Genomic DNA, 10,525 nt, shown 5'->3' on the forward strand with positions numbered 1-10,525 from the left:
ATGATTATATGATTATCCATGCAAACAGCTTGCATGTGCACTGTATGTAGGAATCATCCAGACGTACTCAAGAAAAACAGAAGATGTTTAACATGCGACAGCACAGTACTCCATTTCAAATAATGATTTTCGATTCGGTCAAAATACTAAATATTAACACAATGCACAACTTAATGCAACATATATATATATATATATATATATATATATATATATATATATATATATATATATACACACACACACACAGGTTTCTTTTTTATTCTTCACAAAAAAGCAGTTAATAAAGGGTATTTTACTGCCATCTTGTGCAACTTTTCCTATGCAATAACATTAAATTCTGATTCAGCAGAAGATTGTGGTTCATGCACAACAGTACACAAGATAAGTAAAATTACTGTTTCACTATACGGTATTACAGCAACTGTACTACATTATAAGGCATGTTAAAACATGCATGGCTTAGTATTGGGCCTGTACATAAAGTAATAAATTAATAATTCTCCAACATATTTGCCCATTCCATTTATTTAAACACATTCCACTTAATAAGATAATCTGCTTGGAAGCCTACAATCTTCCAAGACAGATGCTATTCTTACAAACATATTGTGCCAGACTACTTAATAGCGCCCTCTCATGGACATTCTGAATATACACATACATTCTGGCATACTTCCAGTTGATTAAAATGGAGCAGCTGTGCTCAGATTAGCTGACTCTTTTTGTTTCCTGTTTAACCGCCACTCTGTCTGCAGGTTTCAACGCCACATGGACAGAGGAAATTATGCAGATAACCTGAAACCTAAGGCAAGCGCAAGCATAAAAATACAATTAAAAGTAAGTGCACTTGGTCCAATTTCTGGCATTTACTGTTTGAGCTTTCAGAAACTTTTACCCACATACCACTTAGACAATGTGCTGGATTTTGGACAAGACCCTATCACAGTTAAACTGAATGTCCCCAGATTAAAGTATGCCCCACTCAATTTGTAGGAATAATACAAAAGTGAACAGGTTTTATCCAATAATTCCAGTAATCAAATCCACTGCTCCTTGTGCTGCCACATTAAATTTCAGCCCCTACCCTCCACAGTCGGTGAACGTGTTGATACACTGCCGGGTGTTGGTGTCCCAGAGGCGCACCGTCTTGTCATCACCACAGGAGACAATCAAACGACCATCTGGTGAAAACCTGAGAAACAGGGAGGTATGAGACCACAGAACCTGCTCTCCTTCAGCCCAGTCAGACCGCATGAGTGGCACCCGAAGAAAATGAGCCCTTTCCAATTAATACACAATATGATGTAAACAGGGACAAAGAATTTTGTCCAAAGCAGAACGAATCATTACATTTATTTTTATATGGTGCTCTTGATGTAAATGTCACAGCGCACTTTAGAGAACACACAGTACATTCTGTACGAACAATATGTTATAATATATGTTGGAGTGTAGAAGTGACTGCTAAAAGGCTAAATGTTAATGTTATAATGAAATTTATGTGAATGAAGGCAATACTGCTTTAACAATGAAAAAAAATGAAAACAAAAAAAGCAGGTAGGTAGCAGCAGTGTGATGTAATCTTTCATCTGAGACAGACAAGTCAAAGACCTTCAGGTAAATACAGTTTGTCTTTTTATTTTGTACCTCCTGACTGGATTCCACAATAAAGGCATGCTGTGATCACATTCACAGGGAGTATGCACCCTGACTGCAGACTACACTATCTGATAGGACCAATCTTTATTACTTGACAGCATATGACCCAGGACATGTGACATAGCTGACAGCACATCAGGCTAATCACTACACTTGCTTTGACAGGCTTGGGCTCTTACCTGGCACAGCGGACCCAGTTGGTGTGCTGGCTCAGAGAGTACAGGAAGCGCTGCCGATGAACGCTCCACACCTTCAGAGACTTGTCATCGGAGGCCGTGACCAGCCTCTGGCCGTTATGGGAGAAGCTGACACTGCGCACTGGGGCCATGTGAGCTTTGAACACCGTTGACTCTCCATTACTAGAAGATACGTGTGCACACAAAAGATTTCAACTAAAAGTGGGAACAACTACGTATTTAGGGTCACTCAGCTTTGGTGCCACCCATATAAAATAATGTGAATTTTATCACTGAATGAAGAAACGCTTACATAATTCAGTCAAACAGAACTCACACATGCTAGCTAATCTTTTGTGTCATTGCACTTACGTTTGAAAAGAATAACTCTTCTAAAAATAGTTCCCTTTTGCACACAGTTAAGCTATGAAAAGAAAAGAAACTCTTCAAAGAACATTTTCCTATTTATATTAAAAATGTATTTAATAAACAGATGACCATAACTCACAAGCGGGGTGTCCACAGTCTGACTGTTTTGTCTATGGATGCAGAAACCACCAGATCTCCACAGGGGGAAAACTGAACACTTGTGATGGCATCACGGTGTCCAACAAATCTCAATGCCTTGGCCTTGGGGTTCAAGTTCCAGATCATGAGGTTTGTGTCTGCTGAGCCTGTAACTGTACATACAAAAAGATGAGAATCGAGTCTGCAGGTGATTGAGCAGGGAGCTGTGTCATTGCTGACAGAAGCCACACCATTCTGAGTGTAAACTAAGTAATGGCTGTGTTGCTTTCTTGAGTAGAGCTAACATACCCAATTGGTTGTTGTTGGGACTGAAGTCAGCACACGTGACTGCACCCTTGTGGCCTTTAAAATGTCGTTCCAGGGAAGGATCCTCCTAAAATAACAAAGTTTTTTGCATATTGGTCATGTCTTTTAATTACTTTGTTGACTCTGACACTAGTTAGCAAAATGACATCTGATTGAACATTAAGTTATTGAATATGAAGATCTAATGACGTTAATACAGTTCAGTGTGTTAGTGTACAATTCACGATTAGCAATTATGTTATTAGATCAGATGTGCAAACTTGATCGAATGTTCGCACTGAATCTGCAAGCAGAAATGTCCAGGAATAGCAATCAGTAGCGGTTTGCTTGCCGATCCATATTTTCTGTCAGGACAGCCACAATGCTGACTACTTTCCAAGTCCGCAGCTAATGTGCAATAAACAAAAAATAGATAAAGCTAATTTCTCGTGACGTTATCAGGTATTGTTAGCATTAAACTAGACCCAAGTGACTTGCTGCTAACCGGCTAAAATAATTGTGCGGCACTGTTGTCTAAATGGGTTTAAACTAGCCAAACAGCTACGATATTGGAAAGACGTGAGCTATTAGCGATCCTCATTCGTTTGGAACTTATTTTGCAAGGCTTATTTATCTAGAAAATTATCATAAGGTGGCTAGTGTGCCGTGATAACGATAAGAGAAGACGTTATTCTATCAGTTCCTATAATCATAACATTGTTCTCCAATTACCTCGCTAGCTAACGATTGCATGCTCACAGTGGCCAAGTGTGGAGGCTAGTTACAGTATATAGATATAGCTAGTTACCCTTGCTGGAAATCAGCTAAGCAACAAACTTAACATTAGGTGGTAGCTAGACTAAGGACATAGTGAACTGCAGCAATTGTATTTTGAGCTAACCATTTACAGCTAACATATCTCGCTAGTTCAGTGTAACGTTAGCTAACGTTAGCTGTGTTTATCATCCAAATCCTCTTAAGAAGGCCGGAGTTAACTTCGTATAATGCTAAAACTGGCTATGTGGATTTTAAAATGCAAGCAAGCATAAGTTAGCTAGCCCGCAAAACATGCTATAACTAGCTACGAAACGCTTTTCTTACCAAAACAGATGCCATTTGGTCGATGCACTATTTATTTGCATTGCACGGACTTCAGATTTGGAAGATCAACAGGGAAACCATTATGACAGCTTTCCCTGTCAAACCGAGCGCGCTTTGGCTTCCTCAGACCAGGGTAATAGAACGCCAGACTTCGATCAAGCTGTTCCTCTCCTCTATATCAGCTGGCTGCAGCCTCCACACGCTCCACCGCTTGAGAGCTGATTAGCTAATACTACAGTAGTAGCTTTGGGCTTTCATGCGGGGATAGGTGTAACCAAAGCTACCTAGTTACACTTCTGTGTTTTTTGGGGGGGCAGATTAATGAGAGAGCTAGCAATTTAGCCAACTTTCTACCTCCCCATTCATTCTTTTCCATACACAAAGTCAATATAGCTAATGTATAGTGTAGCTATAGTAAACCAGTTTGGCTAAATAATGTATAGCAAGCAACAGTAACAACAATCGCTAATATATATTGTTAGTTCAGTGTAATTTTGTGCATGTTTTGTATACGAACTAGATATTTAAAATGCGAATTTGCTAGCCATCTTACTTTGTTATGTGTATATTTGCAAAACATTGATATTTAGTTATATTATTGTCTGTGTTTAAAGAATAACTTTTTATTGTGATTTAAAAGTCATCATCGCCTCCATCAACTGGTGGAGCAGAAAGTGCTTCTGAGTGTCTCGCGTCAGCTGCTGCTAAGCAACCTGGTCTGAACCGGACACGGCACCCTAGAAAGAGCGTCGACGATTGGGCAGCATATGTCTATGGTCAATCAGCGAGAAGTTTGTTGAATCTCGTCATTTAGTTTGTTTTTGTGGTTCAATTTGAAAAGATGTCGTCTGCAAGAAGTATCGGGAATACGCAGGTGAATGGAGGATAATTCTGTGTATTTACTCAGTGTTTTTCATGGTCGTCGGTGAAGCATCTGACTAACTAGCTAGCTAACGTGGGCTCGGTAGCTTGAGTACCTTTGATGTCAGTTAACTTAGCTAGTCCGCCTAGGTTAAATAAACCAACAGCAGTTGGCTAGCAAAGCTAGCTAGTTTGTGGGCGTTCCTCAAACATAACCCTGGGGCAATTTTAGAAATCCTTTATTAACGTTAGTTAGCTGGCTAAGTTGAATCAAGTGCAGGATCGGACAGCCCACCAAACGTGTAGCCAGCGAAATGTGACAGTCTGCATTAGAGCATTGTGGCGCCACTGCAAGTTAGTTCTTCATACCACCGCCCATATAAAATGAATGGAATAACTTAACATTAACGTTACGTTACCTAACTTCACACGATTTGTACAGCACCTGGATTTTTCTAGACCAGATGGGCCATAGTAATACCCCAATCGACATGTCCTGTTCTTGTTTGATAACGTTACAGTATATGAAAAAGCGAGTTCCACGGAACCCTAAATATCACCATGTGAAACCAAAGGTCGACACAGGTATGTTAATCTTCAGAGGTGCATAATGATTAGTAATAAGTACACAAAAACTAGTTGCATATTAGCACAATGAACATAACACAAGAACAAATATTCACGTAGCAAACATAAGAACTCAACAGACACAATACAAAACAAAATACAATTTTGTTACAAACGCATATTTTTGGTAATATGACTATGATTTACTCAAGAGATATCATACCCTGATGGAAATTCCAGTTTAAATTAACCTTAAACTGGTCAAGTTGGTTAAAGCTGTGTTTTCGACACTTAGCTGGTCATCCAGACTAGCCTTTATAGTCACTTAGTCTGCCAGTTTGACCACTAGCTTACTCTACCACCTCAGCCAGCTTTGCCCCGCTAGAGACCAGCTTTGGCTAGCCACAGACCAGCTATGACCAGATAGAAGTGTCAGAAACACAGCTTAAATCGGCTTAGAATCTCAGTTTGTCTTGCCTGGAATTAGCAGGGTACACATGTATAATTGAGAGTCTCAAACAATCTTCCTACTCAAAACAAGCTAAGCTGGATTGGATCATTTAAATAAAGAATATGTATTATTTCATGGTTTCCAAAAAGTATTGTCTGCCACCTTACAGTATGTTATAGGGAACACACATTAGAGCTATCATTGCATTGTCCTTTGATCATTAGGCTGCAGTCTGGTACGGTACATGGAGAGAATGGAGGAGCTCAAGAAAAGTAAGTCCAGTTTTATATAAGAAGTGTCAATTCAGTTGACAAGGAAAAGTGGCTTTAGAGACCTCTCATTTGAATGTGAATGCCTTTATATTATTTTTAATCAGGTTAATTTGAGATGAGGACATTGAAGGATGAAATTGAAATCACCCCCATGTGGATGTTTGAGGTAGATGAGGCTTGTTCACTGGTGTGTGAGCAGTTACCTGTGTGGTTCTCACCTTGCTTTGTTCCATGCTTTGTATAGAGAACAATACAACATGGCTTTACTGTCAAAAGATCAGACAGAAGATGCGCAGTTGGCAGTTTCTGAAGACTTGAACTAAATATCTCATACATTTGTCAGTGGACAGTCACAAGATAAACCTGTTTTATGAAATGTATTATGAGACTTTGTTCCAAATAATCTCCAAGGTGTCAAAGGGGACAAAGTCAATTTTTCCCCTCTGATAAATAGATAAACAATGAAACCGGACCATTTCTGTTGCTTTCTTTTAGATTACAGATATAGAAAAGGTGAACTGTTCAAAAGACTGAAAGTGTCAACATTTGCCCAGCTGGTAAGTTTTGAATATATAGGAATGATGTTCATATGTAGGCATTCATGTGATGTCTCATTGTTCGATATTATAGCTCTGTAAATGGTCACATGTCAAACTTCCAGACATTTGTAGGAAATACTGTTATGAAGATAAATGCTAATTTGAAGCAGAAGGTGCAGGTCTTGTCCAAATGTTCACGTTTGAAATCTTCATGATTAGGTAATACAGGTGGCCTCAGTGTCGGAACTGAATGACATGGCAGTGGAAGACCTAGATGGTAACACGCTTTCTTCTTATCGCATCTTTTCAGAAAGGTTTTGGTTTGTAAATTTGGGGGAGGAAGTATCTGTTTATCTACAGCTAGATGTCCTGACTTTTTCTTTAACTTTTTAATGTTTTGTTTAATGCTGCTTTATTTCATACATAATCAAAAAAAATAAAATATTGAGTAGACATGTGGGCTCTCTGTCCTACAGACAATGTGACAATTCTGTCAGATGCGGACATGGAACAGAACAACAATTCTCCAGACGGGATGCCAGTCTTTAGTGAGGATTGCGACTCAGAGTTTGGGCTCTCCCCAAGGTCCACACTTCAAAGGTATTGGCAGAGAACTCCACCCACCCTATGTCTCAATCACCCTGAACAAAGAAATTATTCATAATCTGACCATCTGTCTGAGTATTTGTGTCACATCTGAACACCCCCAAAGCTACCTTTTTTCAACTGTCATGTCAACAACCTCATGTCACATGATTGGTTTTTTACAGCACTAAGCACTCCCCCCCCCAGCACCGTACAGGACTGAGCAAAGGCTGAAACTCAATACAAATCTGTAGATGATATGCATAAAACCAGGTGAAAGTGGTGTCATTGTGGTTAAACAGTCTGATAAGCGGCGTTGGAGAGCTGGACATGGATAGATATGGACAGGGACACACCAACGTTGGGCGAATATCCAGCGCTAGAGTCAGTGAACAGCCCTACCCGGACTGTCCCTATCTGCTGCTGGATGTTCGAGACAAAGAGGATTATGAGCGTTGCCATATTATCAGTGGTAAGAGGGAAACATCAGCCATATGTTGCGGGATACAGGACTTGCCAGATAATAGCATTTAAAAAAATATATAATTTCCTTTCACTGCCATTTAATCAGAATTGTGAAATAGCTTTTTTAATTTCGACTCGCAATATAATATTACTCCAATATAGCACTGTCTGTTTTTCAGCATATAATTACCCAATTGCAACTCTATCTCGAACAATGGACCCATATACAAAGGAAGTGCTGGAATATGTATCCTTGGGCATACATCAGCTTTTTTTTTTCTTTTCCTTGTCATATCTTTACACAGTATTATTAAGAGGAATTATTCATACTTTTAATGGTGTTTGCAACCATGGTGTGAGTGTATGTGTCTGTGCATGCATTGACAAATTACAGACTGAATGATGTTAATGCTATTACTTAACCAGGAAAGAAGTCGGCATTTTTTAAAAATTACATATTGTGCCTTCACAAGTGAAACCGGACCACCTTAATGCTCCATTCACCTTGAAAAATAGACTGCCTTAACAAATTACAGAAAAATTCTCCTGGAAAGATTATAATTTTGTATGATGAGGATGAGAGGATAGCAAGCATTGCCGCAACTACCATGTTTGAAAGAGGATTTGAGAACGTTTTCATGCTCTCTGGAGGTGAGCTTTGATTCTGAACTTCCACTGCATGTTAGCATGAGGATAGACGACCATGATTCAACATTAACTTAATATTGGGATGGGTCGCTCACCACATGCAAGGCCAAGTTAATATGGGGACGGATCTGTTAGCATGGTGATGGGCCCGCATGTTTCTGCTGGTTTGGCTTTATAAACAGGAAATAAAGAATGAATCACCCCAGCTGGTAATGTCCAAATTTTGACTTAATCAGGTTAATTTGATCATTTATCAGATATTACAAAATTGTCATAATGTATCCATAGCGTGTTTATACTAGATAGTCCAGTAAGGGTTTCCTAATCCCAAAATAAATTGTTAAAATAACCTAAATTAAAATTTCAAAATCAAGTCAGTTTGCTCTTAGCCAACTGGAGTCTCTGTCACTCGTGTGAGCAGGATGTATTATATGTTCAGGATGCGCTGACTCTCACTCTCATAGGGCTGAAGGTGATAGGGCAGAAATTTCCAGAGGGCATGACCACAGGCAATATCCCGGTGCAGTGCCTGCTATCTCCCACGGCAACCCGGAGTCTAGGACGCGGCCACCTTGGTCAGGGTTCATACCCTGCTGAGAAGAAGTGCCGCTTCTCCTTCGAGGATATCAGTAAGATCCAGGAGCACCAGGAGGAGATGCTGGTTCCCTCAGCCTCCAATGGTGAGTGACCATTTACACAGAGCAGATGAGTAAGTTTCATTTCTGCTGCTTCACATTGCCAATGTATTTTATACAGCTCTGTATTTCCTGTATTAATTCAGATTACATTCATACCTAGGATTTAAACCTTGGTGCTAATATGGTGCTCTAACCACTTTTCTCTGCTGCCTTACAGTAAGAAAACTGTACCGTGTTTCACCATGTTTCTGTTATGTAGAGGGGTTTCACATTCAGTGCTGATTATTTTGTTTTTGTCGCAATAGAAAAAATAAGGGTTTTCATCCAGATAAACTCGAAAGCAGTACTGACATTTGCTATAAGTGCTGTGTGTTTCTCAGATGTTTCTACAAAAAGGTTGATGTGTGTTTGTGTACATTTACGTGCGCCTTAGTGACCGTAACGTCGAAGAGCAGCTCCCTGTCGAAGTCCACCAGCAGAACGAGCCAGCAGACTCTCTCTGTGGCAGGGACAGATGGCTCCAGGTCACAGAGAAGTCGTCCCTGGAGATGAAGTACTGCGTTTCCTCTCTACCTCCATGCTTCTTGGCTGTTGTTCTGAGTTCTATGCAGTGTCTTTAAGTGCTGGCTCTGTCCACCACTTTTTCCCTGGATAGTTAAAATGTGTTGCTTTTAAAAGTGTAAACATTTTTAATTGATGAGTGGTGGCCATATTTATTTTGATGAAATATCTGCACAGAATATCCAGTGATATCACATTTTTACAATAAGATACTGTTAGTTATATAAAGTATTTTATTTAAATCTTCATTACAAAAGTATATGCCAACTGTTGTCTGTACATAATACTGTCTGACTGGGTGTGAATGTGATCTGGCTGAATATCACTACAGTTGAATATGTGCCGTTTATTGAGGGAAATTTCCTTCCCTGTGAAAAATGAATGATCCTTTTCACCACATGGGCATGTCTGAAATACCCTTAAATGGCCAGAAGTTCAACTACACTGGATACATTTTATTGACAGTAATACACCTGTTTTTATGGTTAACTACAGTCATTTAATTTGTGAACAAATGTTTTCAAAATATGCATAGCAACTACCTTATAGCAGCAAAACCTACTGATCCCAGATATATTTTTTCTGTATTTGTTCATTGCACTATTATGTGGCAGGAATTACATAGTTTATGCCAGATATATTCCATTTTTTCTGCTTCAAACTCAGTGATATACTGAAGCAAATTTTGTTTTACATATATCCACATAGATTGCATACTCTAAAAGATCTCCTATTTCCACATAGTCCCTGCCCATTCTGAACCCACCCCAAAGCTGCAGCTGAGGAAGTAGGGTGATGTGGAAGCCAGCTTCCTGCATGGGTGTGTTTGCTCTGTGATATGGTAATTCATAGTTTGTGCACACACATTTGACTGCCAGCTTTATGTATTGCTGTAATGATTAATTATTTTGTACAGTTTTTCTTCTGGAACAAAGAGCAGTGCTGATACTGAGTTGCAACTATATTAGTATTAATCTACAGCTGCCAACAAATCTATGAAAAACTGCCTTGACATTTAAAAAAATGAATATAGTGTATACTTATTAGTCACAGTTTTGTGCATGTCTGGTGTTTGGTGTTTTTCTTTGTTGAAAAGCTAATAAATCAAAAAAATATACTAGCGTTTATTCTCCTTGCCTAATACATCTATCTGTTAAATATATTAGCTGCAGACCTTATATCCTGT

The 10,525-nt window shown here is 39.2% G+C and overlaps 2 protein-coding genes across 3 annotated transcripts in view; one reads left to right on the forward strand and one right to left on the reverse strand.

The window, feature by feature from the left end:
- The window catches only part of poc1b (POC1 centriolar protein B), a 29,324-nt gene extending 25,307 nt beyond the window's left edge, over positions 1-4,017 (reverse strand). The window contains exons 1-5 of one of the 2 annotated variants that reach the window (XM_035427148.1): positions 3,753-4,017; positions 2,655-2,739; positions 2,347-2,518; positions 1,842-2,021; positions 1,088-1,195 (exon numbers count right to left, since the gene is read on the reverse strand). In XM_035427148.1, coding sequence (XP_035283039.1) covers positions 1,088-1,195; positions 1,842-2,021; positions 2,347-2,518; positions 2,655-2,739; positions 3,753-3,767 — 560 coding nt within the window. In that variant the 5' untranslated portion in view covers positions 3,768-4,017. The remainder of the gene's footprint in view (positions 1-1,087; positions 1,196-1,841; positions 2,022-2,346; positions 2,519-2,654; positions 2,740-3,752) is intronic. The other variant, XM_035427147.1, reaches the window with a different exon arrangement.
- A 328-nt stretch (positions 4,018-4,345) lies between these two features.
- cep41 (centrosomal protein 41) lies at positions 4,346-10,460 on the forward strand. Its single transcript, XM_035427149.1, has 11 exons — positions 4,346-4,626; positions 5,135-5,198; positions 5,856-5,903; positions 6,399-6,460; positions 6,662-6,719; positions 6,919-7,042; positions 7,330-7,499; positions 7,672-7,739; positions 8,029-8,143; positions 8,605-8,820; positions 9,212-10,460. Exons 1-11 carry the CDS (start codon positions 4,594-4,596, stop codon positions 9,328-9,330), a joined length of 1,077 nt encoding a protein of 358 aa, XP_035283040.1. The 5' UTR covers positions 4,346-4,593; the 3' UTR covers positions 9,331-10,460.
- The last annotated feature ends 65 nt before the right edge of the window (positions 10,461-10,525 follow it).

The sequence above is a fragment of the Anguilla anguilla genome, chromosome 7, assembly GCF_013347855.1.
Source record: "Anguilla anguilla isolate fAngAng1 chromosome 7, fAngAng1.pri, whole genome shotgun sequence".
NCBI lineage: Eukaryota > Metazoa > Chordata > Actinopteri > Anguilliformes > Anguillidae > Anguilla > Anguilla anguilla.

What these genes read in the sequence shown, in the direction of transcription:
- cep41 (XM_035427149.1), top strand. Translation starts at nt 4,594, where the DNA reads ATGTCGTCTGCAAGAAGTATCGGGAATACGCAG. An exon ending in AATGGAGGAGCTCAAGAAAA is followed by an intron (nt 5,904 to 6,398) that starts GTAAGTCCAGTT and finishes GCTTTCTTTTAG; the next exon opens with ATTACAGATATAGAAAAGGT. An exon ending in CAAAGGAAGTGCTGGAATAT is followed by an intron (nt 7,740 to 8,028) that starts GTATCCTTGGGC and finishes AACAAATTACAG; the next exon opens with AAAAATTCTCCTGGAAAGAT.